General features: G+C 55.6%; 1 protein-coding gene across 2 annotated transcripts in view; it reads left to right on the top strand.

The window, feature by feature from the left end:
* The window catches only part of MROH7 (maestro heat like repeat family member 7), a 39,774-nt gene extending 21,351 nt beyond the window's left edge, over positions 1 to 18,423 (top strand). For both annotated transcript variants that reach the window (XM_028142082.2, XM_008139272.3), the window contains exons 13-24: positions 31 to 185; positions 3,100 to 3,238; positions 6,416 to 6,615; positions 7,401 to 7,538; positions 9,294 to 9,408; positions 9,767 to 9,907; positions 10,587 to 10,766; positions 11,330 to 11,485; positions 11,742 to 11,864; positions 14,772 to 14,874; positions 17,508 to 17,570; positions 18,099 to 18,423. In XM_028142082.2, the coding sequence (XP_027997883.2) occupies positions 31 to 185; positions 3,100 to 3,238; positions 6,416 to 6,615; positions 7,401 to 7,538; positions 9,294 to 9,408; positions 9,767 to 9,907; positions 10,587 to 10,766; positions 11,330 to 11,485; positions 11,742 to 11,864; positions 14,772 to 14,874; positions 17,508 to 17,570; positions 18,099 to 18,343 (1,758 nt within the window). In that variant the 3' untranslated portion in view covers positions 18,344 to 18,423. The remainder of the gene's footprint in view (positions 1 to 30; positions 186 to 3,099; positions 3,239 to 6,415; positions 6,616 to 7,400; positions 7,539 to 9,293; positions 9,409 to 9,766; positions 9,908 to 10,586; positions 10,767 to 11,329; positions 11,486 to 11,741; positions 11,865 to 14,771; positions 14,875 to 17,507; positions 17,571 to 18,098) is intronic.
* Positions 18,424 to 18,780: the final 357 nt, after the last annotated feature.

Here is an 18,780-nt window from a genome sequence, read left to right as displayed (position 1 = left end):
CTGCTCACGGCGCCCGCCACTGTGCTCCAGATCCCAGAAATCATGCAGGCCATCTACATGCAGCTGAGCCACATCCAGGAGCCCCGGGCCCGCGAGGTGGCCCTGCTGCCCATCTCTCTCCTGGCCAGCTCGTTCATGACCGAGGTCGTCGTGGCCCTGCTCATGTGCCCCCTCCCACTGGACAGGTACCAAGTAAGGGGGGCTTGTCAGCCACCACATCTCAGAGGGTCAAAGCAGCTTTCCCCCTCCCCACACCTCCGTCTGAGACTCTCCTTCTACCCAGAGGAGCCCCTTGCCCTTCCAGATGGCCCCTCCTCTGTGACCTGTGGTGCTATGACAACCAGTAAGCACTTCCCAAGCACTGCTAGCTGACTTTGCTCAGCATTAATAGTGCAATAACCCCATTCTACAGACCAGGAGACTGAGGCTCAGGGGAAGTTTTTTATTTTTATTGATTTCAGAAAAGAAGGGAGAGAGACAGAGAGAGAGAGAGAGACAGCCAGGACCTGTTTGGCTCAGTGGATAGAGCGTCCGCCTTCGGACTGAAAGGTCCCAGGTTCGATTCTGGTCAAGGGCATGTACCTTGGTTGTGGGCACATCCCCGGTAGGGGGTGTGCAGGAGGCAGCTGAGCGATGTTTCTCTCTCATCGATGTTTCTAACTCTCTATCCCTCTCCCTTCCTCTCTGTGAAAAATCAATAAAATATATTTAAAAAAAAAAAGAGAGAGAGAGAGAGAAAGAGAGAGAGAGAGAGAGAGAGAGGAACATCAATGATGAGAGAGAATCATTGATCAGCTGCCTCCTGCATACTGCCTACTGGGGATTGAGCCCATAAACCAGCCATATGCCCCGACTGGGAATCGAACCATAGGTTGATGCTCAACCACCGAGCCATGCCAGCCAGCCAGCCAGGAAGTTTCTGAGCCAGCACCAGAATGAGGACCTAAACTCAGATCTGACCAGCTCCGAGCCCAGAGCTCTTTAATGGCGCCATAGAAAGGAAGGCTGGGAGACCGTCCTGACTCAGCCTCTAGCCGCTGTGTGGTCTTGGTACCCTGCTGTCCTCTCCGGGCTTAGTTTTCCCCCACAGGCAAAAGGAGGAAGTAATCCCTGCGTTCCCATTCCACATGAGCGGTCGTGACAAGTAATGCAGCCAGCTGTGCTGAGTCCCTGCCAGGTTCCAGGCCTGTGCAGGAGGACGGTCCAGGCTCTCCGCCTCCAGGGAGTAGGTGGCCTGATGGGCAGAGAGGACTGGGGCCAGATGTGAGCTTGTAGGCAGGAGACACCAGTCAGACTGCCCCAGCCACTCAGCCCAGGAAATGCCCCCACACCTTGGAATGGCTAAAGCAAGGCAGAAAGTGGGTGGCCTGCGGGAACCCTTTTCACGTCTCGCGTGGTTCAGGGTTCAGGTTCAGGGTTCGGGTTCTGGAGGAGGCCGCACACAAATGAAAGAGACTAGAAAAATATTAATTTGGTGATATTGGGGGCCAGGCGGCAGCCCACCTCTAGGGGGAGGACTACACACTGCTCCGGCCTTGCTATCCCTTTTATTAAGGTTTGGGATCCACCCATAGCCAGTAATAGCCAATCAGCAAGGATTTACATAAGATTGACAGGTGGAAGTTGCGGCAGCTACCAATGTCTCAATCAGAGGACAATGGGCGGCTTCCAGCAGTGGCCCACACCTTACGCTGTTTGGTTGAGAATGAATGTAAAAGAATTGTGGGAGCTATGCAAATGGGGCGTGCTTCTAAATAAGAGTTGGCGTCATTCTTAGAAACCAAAGGCTGCGCTCCCACCTGCGAGGAGTGTGCCCTTCGGACTGCACTGCCCGCCAGAGGGTTTTCTTCTGGAGCCACTGCACGTTCGGACTCACGAGGCCACCAGGGCCACACTTGACTTAGAGTCGCTCAGGATATCCTAGTCGGAGGGGCAGTGTCAGGGGCTCCTCTTTGCAGGAAACCATGCAGCAGCCCCTGAAGCCACCGGACAGCTGGAACAACGTTTAAGGAGGCCCTGGCTCTCGGGTGCCAGGCCTGCACTTGTATGAGCCCGAGAGTGAGGGACTCCTTAAATTTTGTGCCCCAGATGCTTCCCTTTCCTCACTTTCCTCTTGGCCTTGGGTCCAAGAGTTGGTCTCCTGGGCCTCTCAGGTGAAAGGAGCAGGAGCTGCCCTGGCTTACATGTCTCTGGCCTCGCAGGAGCTAGTATTTCTTACAACAAATAACTCATAGACTTTGCTTCCAGGGTCCCCACAGGGACAGATCCAGTCACAAGAGTCCCTGCACCCCAGGAAGCTCAACGCTCCGGCGTCCCCATCGGTTCTTATAGTTAATTTACAGTTCCTCCCAGCCCAGATGCAATTTACCAATTGGGTCATTTTTACCATAAGCAACGGTAATTTTTTACCATTTTTGCCTAGCAACATAGTTGACATACTGTGTTTATCAGGTTTCCAGGGCAACAGAGCTGGAAAGTTAATGGAAGTTTCAACCTCACGCAGAAGCACTGGCCTCTCAGTGCTTTCAAGTCCCCAGGAGAGGCGTGTCCACAGGCTGGAGCCGCCTGCACAGATGCCTTCCTGTCCCCTGCCTGGTGGACTGCCTCCTAAAGGACAGGAGTGGGGGCTCCTGATGTGGCAAATGCAGGCTCCAGGCCCCAAAGGCTTTGGAGACATCAGACCTGGTCACTTCATGACAATACAGCTCCTTCGCTGGGTAGCCTTGGACTGGTGATGCCACCTCTCTGAGCCTCAACTCTGCATCTGTGAAATGGGAATAGCAACCCACCCTGAGGTCATTTTGAGAACCCAGTGACTTTGCATGGCTTAATATCTTGTTCACACCTGTAGCCCCAGAAATTTGCTTAGTGCCTGGCAGACAGCAGACCCTCAGTATGTGCTGGAGTAAAAACTTGTATGTAAAGCACCTGGCATAATATCTAAGAAATCAGGTTTTCTATCACTATTAGCCCCTGCTTCACAGGGAGTGTTTTCTGGATCGTTCCAGAAAGTTGCTGGCGTGCTCATGGATACCATTGGAAGGCCGGGTGGGTGCCCTGCCCTGGTCCTCACTAAATATCCCACCCCTGACCTCCCAGCAATGGAGCAGAGATGTGGAGGCAGCTGATACTGGGCAAGCCCAGCTGTGATGTCCGAGAACTCCTGGACCTGCTCCTGACCAGCCTGAAGGAGAGGCCTGTCACCAAGAAGGGCAGGGCCTCCATCGTGCCCCTAGCGGTGAGACCTGCCTGCCTGCCTGCCCCTGCCCCTGCCCCTCCCGCCCCTGCTGGGCTTACCACACCCGGCTTCTCTTCTCGGCTTCTCGTGCCCTGCTCTGCTGGCAGCTAGTTGTGTGGCCTTGGGCAATCCTCTGCCTCTGGGCTCTTGGTTATGACCCACTGATGACAATGGTAGTGCCACTCACAGTCCCATCAGCATCCCGGGGTAGTGAACAGGAAATGACCGGGGATGGCAGACCTGCGTCTGGGAACCGGCGTTGCTATGTTACTTTTGTGTGGCCTGAGCAGGTCACTGTACCTCTCTGAGGCTCCGTCTCTGCATCTATAAATGCAAAGCAGAGTATCTGTCTCGCAGGTGGCTGTGAAGACTAAACAACTCATTCCTTCATTTGGTGACACAAAACATTTCATGCTCTTCTTGCTGCCAGGCTCAGCGCTCAGCCGTAGGAACACAGAGGGAAGGGGCTCTGACTGCAGGAAGGTCGCTGGCTCGAGAGACAGCTTCTCTCTGCCTCTGTCACCGCTGCCCTGGTCTAAGGCAGCGGGGGAATACCCCTGCCCACTCCCTGCTCCCGCTCCCGCCCCTGCAATCTGGACTGCAGCCAAAAAGTCTCTGAGGAATGCGCACCTGCTCTTCTCAGCCTCCTCAATGGCGTCCCATTGCCCGGGAGAGTAACCCAGTGCTCCTACCCACCCGTGCTGCAGGCCCCACCCCTCACTGCCTGCCACGCTCCACGCTCCTCTTGCTTGCTCCAGCCTCACTGGTCCTGACCAGAATGTCATACATGCTATGCTATCTCCTGTCACAGGGCCTTGGCACGTGTTGTTTCCTCTGCCTAGACTACTCTCCACCGAGCTAACTTCTATCCATTCCCTCAGCTCTCAACTCAAGCATCACCTCCTCAGGGCAGCCCTCCCCGATCTCCCTGACAAGATAAAACCTGTGCATATTATACTTTGCATCACATGCTTTATCTTGGGAGAATTTACCCCAGTTGTGATTTGACAGTAGTTGGAAGGGGTCATTCGATTAATCTGTGAGGTGCATGAAGACGGATAACTGAGCCTGTTTTGCTCACCATGATATCTCCAATGTCTGACATACACCTGGCACACAGTAGACATGACACATTTTTTGAACTGATATATTCAACAAATAGTTATTGAGCACCTACTATGTGCCATGCACACTCATAAGCTCTGGGCATACAGCAGAGAGCAGGACATTCTGATGGAGGAAAGCAAACAGACAAAGGTGTGGGGAATGGAGGAGTGGGTGGCATTGCTCTTTGCAGAGGAAGGTACTCCCGCTCAGCAGTGCAGTCCGTGTCTTCCCAAGGTCACACAGGCGGGGAGCAGTGGTGCCAGGACCCACACCCAGATCTCCTCCCTCCAACCCTGTGCTTCACCCCTGATCTCTCTGCCTCTCCCCCAGCGCTGAGTTCTGTGAACAAGCACCAGCACCCGTGCCTTCCCTGCCCTGGGCGTTTATCCACTCCTCCTCCCGTCAGTGTGTGTTCGTCTACTCTTCAGTCGGTCATTCATGCTTCTGGTTCAACCAGCATGGTAGAGATAGCCTGGACTAATTTAAAAATATATATATCTTTATTGATTTTTTATTAGAGAGAGAGGAAGGGAGAGGGAGAGAAAGATAGAAACATCGACTGGCTGCTTCCTGCTAGCCCCCTCCTGGGGCTCGAGCCCGCATGTGCCCTGACCGGGAATCGAACCGGTGACCTCTTGGTGTATGGGTCGACGTTCAACCCCTGCGCCACACGGGCCGGGCTGGACTAATTTTTATATTGTGGTATTGATAAACCATTTGAGCAAGAAGAAGCCAAGAGCAGAGCCCTGTGGCGCATCACTAGCGACTTTTCTCTACACCACAAGCTGCTTTGTTTAAACACACTCATTGGTTTTCGGGCTGCTGCAAAGTGTAAAGGCTTTGAGGCCAGGAGGCTCGTCTTAGCTCTGCCACTGCCTGTCTGTATAACCTTGGTCAGTCACTTCCCCCTCTTTATCCTTCATATTTACATCTGTAAAATGGGTAGTACTAACTCCTGCCTGTCTGTCTCACCTGTTAAGAAGAGCGAGGTAGTGTAGGTGAAGGGGTTTCTTAAGCTGCGGATTACAGATAAGTGCCACTCATTGTTCTCATCCAGCCCACATTATGGCTTTTATTTCCATGGGAACAAGCCCTGCGTTTTGGTGGCACAGATTTCAACCATTTCTTTAGAAAGCATTCTCCCTTCTCCTCCATTCAATTCCCACCACGCCTGTGAGCTGGCTGGAAGAGGACCATAACCTCACTTTATGGAGGGTGAATCTGAGGCCCGAAGAGAGGCAGGGAGTGGTGGAACCAGAATGAGCCATCAGGTCTCAGGACCCCAGCCCATCACCGCCCCCTCCCACCGCCCCTGGTCCTGCAAGTTAGAGAGGACTTGGTGGGCAGAGTGTGAGGGGTGGGCCCAGGCCAGGACCGGAGAGGACTGGTAGGTGAAGTTGGGAGGTGAGTGCAAATTGGGTCCTTGGGAGCCTGCTGGGCCAAACGCCAACAAAGCCGAGTTTCCGGGACTTGGGAGGGCTGGTGGGGGGGCAGGAGGGTGAGGCAGGTGGGTTTGGGGTGAGAGAGTCCAGGACTGGTCCTCCCTGACTCTGCTCGAGGCTGGGGTTTGTTTTGGCTGCTGGCTGTACGGGGAGGCAGCGGGGCAGTTTAACGGCCCAAAGTCAAGGGTCAGCTGGTGCCCCTCGCGGTCTGTGTGCCTGTGTTACAAAGAGGAAGAGGCAGGGCAGCTACAGCCTTATCTCAAACCCTGGGCTCAAGACCCAGCTCTGCCCACAAGGGGGTGACCTTGGGCAGGTCCCGTCCCCCATCTAGCTTGTCTCCTCACAGTGCGAGCCATGGACACTCCACCTCCCAGGAGATGGGGTGGGATCCCTCCCCCAGGAGCTTCCAGGGGTGTGAACATCAAGCTGCAGGCCTTTGTTGTTGCTCTGGTGCAGGGCTCACCCAGAGAGCCGGGAGCCGGGCGGGGCACGGAGGGGACCTGGGTTTTCCCAGGCTGGGCCCCAGTAGAGCAAAGATCCAGGTGTGACCTAGAGAAGGGGAGCATCCCCTGCCGGGGATGCCGAGGCAATGGGCGGGACGTCCCATCAGCCTCCCCTCTGCCCTCAGGCAGCCAGCGGCCTGTGCGAGCTCCTGTCGGTGAGCAGCTGCCTGGGCCGCGTGAGGCGCATCTACCCCCAGCTGCTCCTGGCCCTGCTCATTCAGGTCCATTACCACATCGGCCTCAACCTGCCTCGCCGCCCGCCTTCCCAGCCTGCCCGCAGGGACGCCAAGAAGAACGCACAGCCCTCCGTCTTCGAACCCGTGCGGTAGGCTCCTGCCGTCTCTGGCTCGGGGAGGGCCACGCAGCCAGGGCCCTTGTGAAGGTCTTTAGGGCGCCGACCCATAGCAATTAGCTGTGGGGCTAGAAGAGAGAACAGAAGCACACTTTGGTGAAAGCCAGTCATCTGTCCAGCACCTGTCCGTGTGTCAGACTCTGCTCAGTGCTGGGCCCCAGGAGAACCGGCCCGCCCCCGGGGCTCACCGTGCCATTCTCCTCTCTCCCCAGGGGTATTATCAGCATTAGGTTTGTATCCAAGACCCAACCATCGGATTTTACATTATTAATCAGAATAGGTAATATATGCACATAGTAAACATCTCCAAAGACATTAAAAGTGAGCTTCCTTTCCCCCTCACCCAGTGACCCTCCCCAGGAGGACAGAGTTCTTCCTTGCCCTCCCAGAGGTGTGTGTGCAAAGATAAGCTCATAAGTTTATTTCTCTAGTTTTACACCAATGGGGCTGTGACCCTCACACAGGTGTACATTTTCTGCTTTTAGCATATGCTATATATTGGAGATCATTACATATACAGCTGCTCATTTAAAAAATATATATATTTGTATTGGTTTCAGAGAGGAAGCGGGAGAGAGAGATAGAAACATCAATGATGAGAGAGCATCATTGATCAGCTGCATCCTGCACGTCCCCTACTGGGGATCGAGCGCAACCTGGCTACAATGGGAGCTGCCCGGGGAAGAGGCCTGGGCGGAGGGCGGCCCAGCGTGCTGGGAGCGGGGCGCCACGAGGTCTCAGCCCCCTTGTCTTGGCAGCTGGGTGGTCAAAGTGGTGAAAACCCTGCTGCTGAAGATGGGCTGCTCATACGAGGCCACCTTTCTGGATGACCAGGGCGGCTGGGAGCTCCTGGGGCAGGCGGAGAACCACCACCGCGGCGTGTCCCTGCTGGCCAGGTGAGGCCAGGGCCCGGGCAGGGGTCCGAGGGAGGGGCGAGACCGCGGCTCCTTCAGACGGACAGACGTGGGTTTGCGTCTCTCTGGCAAACCAACCCCTCAGCCCACCACCTCTTCTCTAAAACCAGGAGAGCCTCGTCTGCCTCGCGGGTAGACGACACGTATGTGAGGGACGGCACACGCTCTGCGGAGGCAGCGTGGCTGCCACAGTGCCCGGCAGCGCAGAGCACTGAGGTTCAGGAAGCCCCGTGTCTCACTGCTATGATTCCTTCCCACACGCAGGCAGAAAGGATGGGGCCGTCAAGTAGTTCGGAGTGTGGCCTTGGAGTTGGGTTGCCGGCGTCTGAACCCCCCTTGCCATTCCCAGCTGTGACTTCCCTGGGTCTCCGTTTCCCTTCTTTAGTATGGAAATAATAACAGGACCCACACCAAGATTTGGGGGGAGGGTTAAATAAAGGACTTGGAACGGCACCCGGCATATGGTAAGAGCTCAACACAGGTGAGCTTTCACTACCCTTCTGCGGACTGGTGAGGCAGGAATGACTGATGCAGAGGAGGGTGCCAGAGAGGGACAGGTATGTACCCAGAGTCACACAGCCAGGAAGTGGCAGAGCTGGGAAACGACCTGCTGACCCAGACCAGGGCTCGTCCCTGCCACCACACACCGCCTCCCCTGGGGTCAGGAGAGGGCCCCTGGATGTCAATGATGTGACCCCTGCAGGAACAGCCTGTCCCTCAACCCTGTACCACGCGCCCAGGGTGGTGCTCTCCCTGGGTCTCAGGACACAACACATTTATTGAGCACTTATTATGCTCAAGTCGGCATGCAAAGGGCTGTCTGTGTGTATGTGGGTTATTCCCTTTAATTCTCACTGTGGCTGATGAAATAGCACTATTATTATCCCAGTGTTACCCAGGAGGAAACCGAGTCACAGAGAAGCTAGGTGACCTGCTCAGGTCACACAGCCAATGGTGGGGCCAGGATTTGAACCCAGGCAGCCTCACTCCAGACTCTGCAGCGGCCACACTCTCTGACTCACTGGTGAATGGAGCGTAGAGCAGTGGTCCTCGGACTTGAGCGAGCCTCACAGGCATTCACAGGGCTTGCTGAAACGCTGAGTGCTGGGCCCCACCCCCAGAGTTTCTGATTCAGTCCATTGGGGTGGGGCCCGAGAATGTGCATTTCCCGGGATGCTGATCCTGCTGATCCAGGGGCCCCACTTTGAGAAGCACTGACTTGGTACAATAAACAAGACAGCTGGAGTGGAGAGCCCTGGGTTGGGGCTCCAGCCCTGCCATTTCCCCAGCGCTGTGACCCTGAGCCTCTGTCTCCTTATCTGTGAAAACGGGGATGTGATGGTAATCCTCGAAGCTTCGTGGTGAGGATCCGTATGGGCACGCATCAGGCTGCTGCCTGGGGCTCAGTGGGCAGGCCCTCACACTCTCTCCTGCTGTCTCCTCCTCCTGAACTGGTCCTGTGCAGTCGGGAGTCCTGAGCCTGTCTGTCTTACTGATTTTCCCTGTGCTATTGGGCAAGTCACTTTCCCACTCAAAGCCTCAGTTTCCCCACCTGTAAAACTAAGTAGCTAGCCTAGATGGCCTCTGAGATGCTGTCCAGGTGGGAAATCTTGGGAGCACCGAACCCAGGGGACCTGGTCTTGTCCATAGTTTCGAGGGTCATGGCCAGACCCCCACCAGCCGGTCTCCCTGGGGCTGGAGAGCCTGAGGGACTGCCCCTCTGCCCCCCAACCCCAGGGCCATGGTGCAGTACTCCTGCCAGGAGCGGTGCCGCATCCTCTACCTGCTCATCCCGCTTCTGGAGCGAGGCGATGAGAAGCACAAGATCACGGCCACTGCCTTCTTCGTGGAGGTACCAACCGGGCACTGGGTGCCGGTGGGCGCTGCTCCCAGGCCTCCCCTGGGCCTAGGCCTCAGGTCACATTTTCTCCTGTGCAAATTGAGCTTAACATGTATAGTTTTTTTGTGAGCATGATTTCTCTTGAATATGATGAGCCCCTCTTCCCTCCCTTCTCACCTCCTCTCTCCACTCCTTCACCATTCCACTCTGCTCAGCCTTCCCTAGTGCCCCAGGCAACCAGCATCCTTTGCTGGGTATGTCTGTGCACTGGGCACCAGATTGGAGACGCAAATACACATTTGACTCTGCCCTGCTCTCAGCGGATCCTTGGTGCGTGGGCACGCGGGGAGTAATGGCCACCCTCCCTCAGCTCTTCCAGATGGAGCAGGTGCGGCGCATCCCCGAGGAGTACTCTTTGGGGCGGATGGCGGAAGGCCTGAACCACCACAACCCCATCATGAAGGTGCTGTCCATCCGAGGCCTGGTCATCCTGGCCCGCAAGACTGAGAAGGTGAGCCGAGGGCAGAGGAGAACCCGGCCCGGCCCGGCTCAGGGCTGGAGGGAGGATGGAGCTGGCCATTAGCTCTCGGATGCCAGTGCTGGAATCAGAGCCCGTTTCTGTCCCGTCTATAAAACCAGCTGCCCATCAGTAACATGGGTGGCTCTTAATAATTCCCTGCATGCTTTATTCTTTCTGAAATAGTTTCTAATCCAGACTTTTCACAATGATCTTCAAGGCAGTGTGTGTAAGAGGGGCTGGGCATGGCGGTAATTACTCCGGTTTTACAGATTAGGAAACCAAGGCCAGGCTTGTTGGGGAATCAGCAGCATTTTTTAAAGTGCTTTGTTTTTTCCTACCGCTCACTGTGGCAGCTCAGGATGTATGCAGCGGGATGAAGTGACAGGATGTAGATTCACAAAGCTAACCAAGAACACAAGGAAGGGGGCAGAGAGCAAAGGGCCTCAGGGGTCCAGGCCCGGAAGGAGTCAGCAAGGCCAAAGAGGGCTTCAGGGAGAGCAGAGCTTGAGGGAGGGCATCCAGGTGGTGGTAGTGGTGGGGGAAGGTGGGCTGGCATGGCAAAGCCTGGAAGCAGGGCTTGCTCCACCAAGTTCTTCTCCGTGAATCAGAGGCTGGGTCTCCTACCCGTTAGCCCAGGAAGGAGCCCCACCCCAGTGCTCCTGCCCCACAGACCGCCAAGGTGCAGGCCCTCCTGCCCTCCATGGTGAAGGGCCTGAAGAGCGTGGACGGGCTGCTGGTGATGGAGGCGGGCCACAACCTCAAGACCATCTTCAAGGGGCAGGACCGGAAGCTGAATGACAGCTCGGTCTACGTGGAGTTGCTGCAGATCCTGCTGCCACACTTCAGTGACGTAAGGAACCCCACAGGGGTGGGGGGTGAGGGGTGGGGGGTGGGGGGTGGGAGGGGTGGGGGTCGGCATATAGAGGGCAGTTCTTTACTGCCCTGCGGGCTGCAATACCCCCACGGCCCGCAGGACCTGGGCAGGGCCAGGTCATTCCAACACAGTCCTTTTGCAATAGGTTTGCATAGAGAAAGGTCCTTTTCTAATTGGCTCTCACAGAGGGAGCGCTCACAGAGGCTGGCTTCATTGCTATTGGTGCACCTACAGGGGGTGCATTTTTATCGGTTCTGGCAGAGGGGGGGCATTTTCCTACTTGGCACTTAGGCACCGTTGAGGTGAGCAGGAGCCCTGGCTGGGAAGAGCAGGCGGAGCTCCGGATCTAGGCTCCGGTCAGGGGAAGGCCAGCCCCAGGTCAGCCCCACCGGGCGGCCTCTGCTAGTCTCTGTCTCCTGCGCCTGGAGGGCCACTCGGAATGAGTGGAAGGAAGGTCACGGTGCCTCCATGTGGGGCTCAGAGGCCCAGGCAGCCTCCTGGGAGGAGGGGACGCGCCTGAGCCTCCGCGTCTGTCCCAGTCACGCGAGGACGTGCGCTCCTCCTGCATCAACCTGTACGGCAAGGTGGTCCAGAAGCTGCGGTCACCCTGCACGCCTGCCATGGAGGAGCAGCTGGTCAGCACCCTGGTGCCCCTGCTGCTGACCATGCAAGAGGGCAACACCAAGGTGGGCCAGGTGAGTGCGCAGGCCCTGCGGGCGGGCGCGTCTCCCTCTGTGGAAACGGATCCAGAACCACCGACCACATACCGTGGGGAGTCCCTTTTCCAAACGCACCCCTGTCGGGATTCCTCTTCCAAACAACCAGCCTACTTGTACAGTTCAGACGGGAACTGGTTTTCCAAAATCCAGTTTCACACAACTCTCTCCCGGGACGTTTTCTGGCTGTCCCGGGATGCCGCGGCTCTGACATCCTCTTCCTGTTGGCCCCCAGTTATGCGTGAAGACCCTGTTCCGCTGCTCTTGCTTCATGGCTTGGGAATTGCCAAAAAGAGCTTACAGCCGGAAGCCCTGGGACAGCCAGCAGCAGGCGGTGACCAAAATTTGCAGCTACCTTGTGAGTGCTTCCGACACTACCGTGGTTCCTTATGAGTATGTTGGACGTGGGCAACTCTTTCCTTTTCTCTTCTTTCTTTACACATCCTGACTGGCGATTCCACTGCCACCCATGAGTCGCTGGCTCCTGCATGTCCATCTCCGTCTCTGACGTGTCTCCTCACTCCTAGTGTTCGCTTTCCAGTGGCCTGCCAGACGCCTCCGGCTGAGCCCCATGCACGGCAAGCTCAGCATCCCTCTCCTGGCCTCTCCATTTCACTTCTGCTCGGTCCCTCTAGATCCCTAGGATCATCCTAGACTCCGTCATCTCCCTCACCTTCCACGTGGGATCAATCTTAAGTAACCGGAATACCCCTGAGTCTGTTTTTCCCTCCCCATCCGCAGTCCTTGCTTTTAGTTCAGTTGTGGATGTCCCTCTGCTGGGACATGGGTCCAGCCACCCAGTGGGTCTCCCAGCCTTTAACCCCATCTTCTGCAATCTGTTCCCCACCCAGGCCAGCAGGGTGGTCTGGTTAAAACACGCATGTCTTTATCTTCTGGAAGGGCCTCCTTGGCTCCTGTTTACAACCGAGATTCCCGGGTGTACTGTCTGGGACACAGCTCTGTGAGACCTGCCCTACCGGGGAGAAGAGAAGTTCTCAAATAAGTTTGGGAAATACCACACTGCCATCTTCCTCTCGGGTATTTGCAGTGCCATCAGCTCATTAAAGTCTTGGAGATGTTCTGTGCTACGGACATGTTTCACGGTTGTTTAATGTATGGTTTCCCAGACTTATGTGACTGCAGATCCCCTTTCTAGGTAGCACCTGAGAACCCCCTAAGGTAGTGAAGTGCCGCATTGCAGGACACAGCCCGGTTCCTCCGCATGACACCTAGGAAGCTTTGCCATCCAGTCCCCTTTACCTTCCCTGTTGTCATGGGCAGGGTTCCCCGGATGCAGACTCTAAGACACAGATGAGCATGCCGGGGGTTTATGGTATGAGGGAGGACCCTTGGGGTCAACACCTGTGGAAGGGAAGGCAAAGAGCAGGAGTGACAGAGAGTCAAGCCTCAGTGTAGTTCAGGGGAGGCCTCAGCCAACACTATGTGAGATTCTCAGATTGGGGCCATGGGTAAGGTCTTCACCCCTCTGAGTGCACCTGTCTCTGGAGGCCAGCCACCCTGGGAAAGGACGTGACCTTGGATCAGCGGTTTTCTCCAGCCAAGGCAATGCCCAAAGCTGGGGGAATACATTTTTCATACCCAAAGGGAGAGCTGGACAGAGCATGCCAACATCGCCCATACCAACCTAACAACTATGTACAGATGGTTACTAGAATCGAGAAAAGGGCTCAACAACCACCATTATCAATAATGCTCAGAATCTCCTCAATCCAGTGTCTAATATTATTACCATCATCGTTCAGAGAGAGAAAGGCCTGGAGGGAGTGTTTGGCCAGGGCACCAATCCAGATCCCTGCCGGGACCAGTGATGGGCAGATGCTGATCATGAGTGACGGGCAGTGGTCGGGCCTGCGGCAGCCTGGAGGCCCGGCCCCGCTGAGAGCCTGCGTGGGTGCTCCAGCTCACTGTGCAGCCACTCTTGCCAGGCCTCTGGTTTCACAAGAAAAGCCAGAAACCCAGATTTTTGTAAGACATTAATGAGCAATTAATTTAGCTTGCTTAAAACCCTGTGCTGGTCACTGCTTGGCTGGCCACTGTGGCCTGTGGGCTGCCAGCTTGCAATCTCTGTGTTAGACCCCCAGGATTCTCAGTCTCTTCTTTGGGCTCCAAGTGGCAACAGCTTTGCTCATGTGAAGGTCAAGTTCCAGTCTTAGCTTTAGAAGGGGTGGTAACCAATTCATCAGTTCATTCATTCACGCACTCATTCATCCATCCATCCTACACTTTCTGGGTACCGGCATCCTGCCAAGTCCTGCCCAGGGTGCTGAGTTGAGTGAGATGGCTCCCTCTCTTTGGGGAGCTCAGATCGAGGGGAGAAACAGGTATCAATAACTACAGCACAAGGTCAAAGTGCTGTGACAAAGTGTGCAAGATGCTGCAGAAACATCAAGGGGGGTGGGATCGGCTCTGCCTGAGGGTTGAGGAAGCTTCAGGCAGGAGGTGGCTTCTGAGCTGAGCCTCAAGGCACAGGAGGGAATTCATCAGATGAGGAAGAGAGGGAAGGGCACTGAGATCAGGAGCCATTGCTGGTACCAGGCACAGACCTGGGGAGAGCTGGCGACCTCCTGGGCCTGGAGCACAGGGTGAAGGCGGGTGGAGGCAGTGGTGGAAGTTGAGGCCGAGAAGGAACTTGATCGTGAAGGCTTTGCACGCCAGGCCCAGGAGTTTGTTCCCTGATGTGCGGATTGTCCACAGAGGAGTGATCAGATCAGACTTCTCTTCATCTCCCGCAACAGCCTCTTAGCAGGATGCCTGCCCCCAGTTTCCACTTGACCAGACTCATCCTGAACACCTCTGTCAGACTATTTTGCCCCAAACACTGATTTGCCTTTGCCCTATCACGCATGGAAGCTGGCTGCCTATTTTCTAATGCATACGTAAGCCCTGTTCCTGTCTAGTTTTCAAGGGCTTTTAAGACCCTCCTCACTCTCCAGTTTATTCCCAACTGCTCTGCAATTGAACCCTTCACCCTGGTCAGACCTGTCTCCTTATCGATCACGTCCCTCGCGTGCCACGTGCATTCTCACCTCCGGCTGGACTTGCATTTTAGAACTTTCCTCCCAGCTGTAGAGGGAGGGAGGGGTCGGAAGAGGAGAAACTGAAGTGATTGTGTAACCAGCTAAGAGAAGAAGAGGCTGGCCTCTGGGGGCTCAGGCAGGGATACTCAGGAGGCAGAGGGCCAGGGCTTGGCTGCCTGACAGAGTCCGTGTGAGGGCTCAGCGCTCTCGGGGTTCTCTTGTCGCAGGTGAACACCCACCGAGACAGTGCCTCCACATTCCTCAGCCAGAGCCTGGAGTACTCCAAGAACCCCCGCGCCTCCCTCCGGAAGTCCTCGGTCCTGTTCATAGGTAACCTGCCCTGGCTCCCGGGGCTCTGCACAGTCTCCAGTTTGCTTCCACCCTTGGGAGGAAGCTGCCAGCCCCGTAGGCACCCTTCCTTGGGTTTGAGGGCTGGCCAGCAGATGGTCACGGTGCAAATTAGAAAAGTCTTCTCTCCTCTAAGATCAGTGCCTGGAAGAGGGCCACAGGCTGCATTCAGCCTGGGTCCTTGTGCAGGCCACCGCCTTGGCGCCTGTACCCAGCAGAGCTGCTGCTGCCCGCCTGGGTCAGGCCCAGCAGGAGGGCCACGCGGCACAGTGGGACAGGGAAGTCAAATCTCAGCTCCTTGATCCCCTTTCTGAGCTCAGTTTTCTCATCTGTGAGTTGGGGCTCAACTCCTGTTTCAGGTGGAGGAGAACTTTTCTTTTTAATGTGAAGCCTGGCTCGTCAAGGTGCTCACTCAGTGTTAGTCACCATCATTCTCCTGTTTCCCACAATCCCGACCTCTGCCTCTGCGGGGAAAACAAACAGCAGATTCCCCTCACCCAGAATCCTCCACAGGACCCTTCTGCTGACACGCTGGGTATGTCTCCTCCCAGCCATTCCCCTACCCCAGTGGTCGGCAAACTCATTAGTCAACAGAGCCAAATATCAACAGTACAACGATTGAAATTTCTTTTGAGAGCCAAATTTTTAATTTAAAAAAAAATTTTTAAAATATATATTTTATTGATTTTTTACAGAGAGGAAGAGAGAGGGATAGAGAGTTAGAAACATCGGTGAGAGAGAAACATAGATCAGCTGCCTCTTGCACACCCTCTACTTGGGATGTGCCCGCAACCAAGGTACATGCCCTTGACCGGAATCCAGAATCAAACCTGGGACCCTTGAGTCCGTAGGCCAACGCTCTATCCACTGAGCCAAACTGGTTTTGGTGAGAGAGAGAGCCCAATTTTTTAAACTTAAACTTCTTCTAACGCCACTTCTTCAAAATAGACTCGCCCAGGCCTTGGTATTTTGTGGAAGAGCTACACTCAAGGGGCCAAAGAGCCGCATGTGGCTCGCGAGCTGCAGTTTGCCAACCACGGCCCTACCTGGTCCCCAAATAACCACGCTCCCTTCACCAAGGACCAGCCGCAAAGAGGCTTGGAGAGGATGATGCTCCCAGCCCCCCACTTTGTAAAGTGATGTTTCCTTGAGTTTCCTCAATTCATTTGCAGTTTTGCATCCATCCAGTCATCCATGAATCCCTTCAGTGGCTTATTTAGCAAATGGTGGCTGACCCTCCACTCTGTGTCAGTCGCTAGGCTTAGTTTAGAGTAGTGGGTGGCAAACCGCTCTGTTGACTAATGAGTTTGCCGACCACTGTCATATACTACCCTTTACCTCTTTGCACACAATATGCCGCAATTGCCTAATCCTCACAGCTTCCAACTACACGGTAACATTTAGTCTAGTCCAGTGGTTGGCAAACTCATTAGTCAACAGAGCGGCAAACCGACCGCTGGTTTGCCGACCGCTGGTTTAGAGAAACAGGAGGTGATGGTGGAGGGCTGGTAAAGTGATCAGCGATGGGATAGAGGAGCCATGCCCGGGGCTGGGGGAGCCCTCAGGATGTTTCTCACATGGCGTGACATTATTTCCTAAATCTTGTTCAAATTAATCACTCTTAAACCTGGGTGTCTCCTCTGTGCCAGGGCCTGTGCTGGGAACAAGGCCGAGCAGCGCCTGCCTCTGCCCGCAGGCAGCCCCCAGCGTGGGCAGCGGTCCCAACCCCTGGGTTACCAATCTTTCGGGAGACTCTGAAGAAAGTCATGAGCACTTTCTCTAGGAAAAGGCATACACACACACAACTGTGCACATGCTTTAGGGTCCTCAGAAACGGCCCCAGCCCTCCCCTCCCCAGTGGATTGAAGAAACCCCTGGTCTGGCGGGAGATCCGTAAATCACATGTGAAACACAACACGGTGTATACAGAGAGAGAGACACGCACAGGGACTCTGGGAGCCCCGAGAGGTGCTTCCCTTAGCTTGGGGGCAGGGGCAGGAAGGACTTCCTAGGGGGGCAACTCCGTTGAGCTGAATATTCAAGGACAAACAGGAATTAGCCAGAAGGACCATGGAGTCACCGAGACACAGGACATGACCCATCCTAGGAGGCTTGTAGTGTCGGAAGGGCCTTCCAAGAGGTACAGGCATGCAAGGACCTGCGGGCACTTTGGGAGCCAGGCATGCCGCCCCTCCCAGGGCCCTGCCAACTGCCTGCCTGGAAGGGACGCCAGGCACTCAGCATCTTTCATGTTATTGTGGCTCAAACTCCCTAAACAAGGGGCAGCTGAGGCAGCACCGCCCCACGTCTCAGGTGAGGACACTTAGGGCCAGTCTGACTCAGGGACCACCTGGGGCTGCCCGTCAGCATTGGCGACAGCCCACATCCTGCCTGTCCTGATGCCATCCCCGCCCTTCGCGCCTGCCCCCTCTCCCAGGGCCCCTCTCGCGGACTCTGTCCCAGGGTCAAAGTGAAGTTCGCCTTGGTGTCCTCACTTGTGGGGCTGCAGAAGAGTGGGAAGAGCTGCTCTGAGGAGGTCTGGTCCGAGGGAGGGACGGGGGCGGGTCAGAGTCAGGAGGTGGGTGTGCTGACCTCTTGCTTGGATTATACTCAAGGGTCCCTGGTCCCCTTCATGGATAGCACAATGACGGAAGAGCGTCTGAATGAAGTTAAAGCCGGTAAGTTGTGCCCTGTGTTGGTGAGAATTCAGGGCCCAGTGAGAGAAGGGTGGGCTCACAATGGGTCAGAGGAAAGGGAAGGGATGGGTCCCAAGGCAAGAGTCCTCAGCTCAGTTCAGTTGTCAGTCTTCATGCATGCGAGTACATGTTAGGTACCATGGAGCCACCAAGACACAGGACATCACCATCCTAGGGGATCTTATCGTCTAGGAAACAGGCTCAGAAAGCCAGACCAAAACCACTTAGTTCAGAGCAAGCAGTTCAGACTCTTAAGGGGGGAAGATTACTTTTGTAACTGGGAAAGCTGAAGGTAGGCTGGGGCAGTCCAAGAAGCCTTCCTGGAGGAGGCACGCTTTGCTTCAGCCTTTGAAGTGGAAACAATTTGAGGAGCTGGGAGACCGGTAAGATGAGGGGAGGCTGAGCCGAGGGTGCCTAAGCCAAGGCGTGGAAGTGAGAAGGAAGGATGAGGCGTGAGACCCATGTGAGGACCTGGTCTTAACAAGTGGCCTCTTCCCTCCCATGACTCAGCTCTGGAAAACTTGAGACATGACCCGGAAGCATCGGTGTGCATCTGTGCGGCCCAAGCCCAGGACAACATCCAGGCCAGCTGCTGGCGGACCTCCTGGCCTCTGCCACATGGGGACCTGTGGGTGTGTGACCCGGCCGCCACGCACCGCTGGAGCTCCAGCTGCGAGAACCTGCCCACGTCCCACCAGCCACGCTCCTGGATCATGCAGGCCCTGGGCTCCTGGACGATGTCCTTGAAGCAGTGATGTCCCTGAGCCCCAGCCCTCTGCAGGGGAGGCCCTGGCCCCAGCCATGCTCACTATAAATGCCACGTGGCTCACCTCTCGCTCCGGAGTGTTTCCTGGTGGGAGATGCCCCGGGGTCTGGAGCAGTCATTGCTCCGAAGAACAAATCTGTGAGAGGAGCATGGCCTTCGTCGTTGACTCGGTCAACATTTACGGACTCGCATAGGTTGTGAGTCCACATGTTATAAGTGGGGAAGCTGAGGCTCAGAGAGGTGAAGCAGCTTCCTCAAGGCCACACGGTAAGTTTGCTGGGTGTTTCTGTTTCCCCTCCCCCACTGGGAGAGCGTAAGTACAAAAGGAGATGATGATGGGTATTTTTTTGAGGGAGGAAAAGAAGAGACTCCTCCCACCTCGTGACATCATGCACAACCCAGAACCCTAAGCTCTGAGACCCACCC

Source organism: Eptesicus fuscus, chromosome 9, assembly GCF_027574615.1.
Source record: "Eptesicus fuscus isolate TK198812 chromosome 9, DD_ASM_mEF_20220401, whole genome shotgun sequence".
NCBI lineage: Eukaryota > Metazoa > Chordata > Mammalia > Chiroptera > Vespertilionidae > Eptesicus > Eptesicus fuscus.
This window is presented reverse-complemented; position numbering and strand designations above follow the sequence as displayed.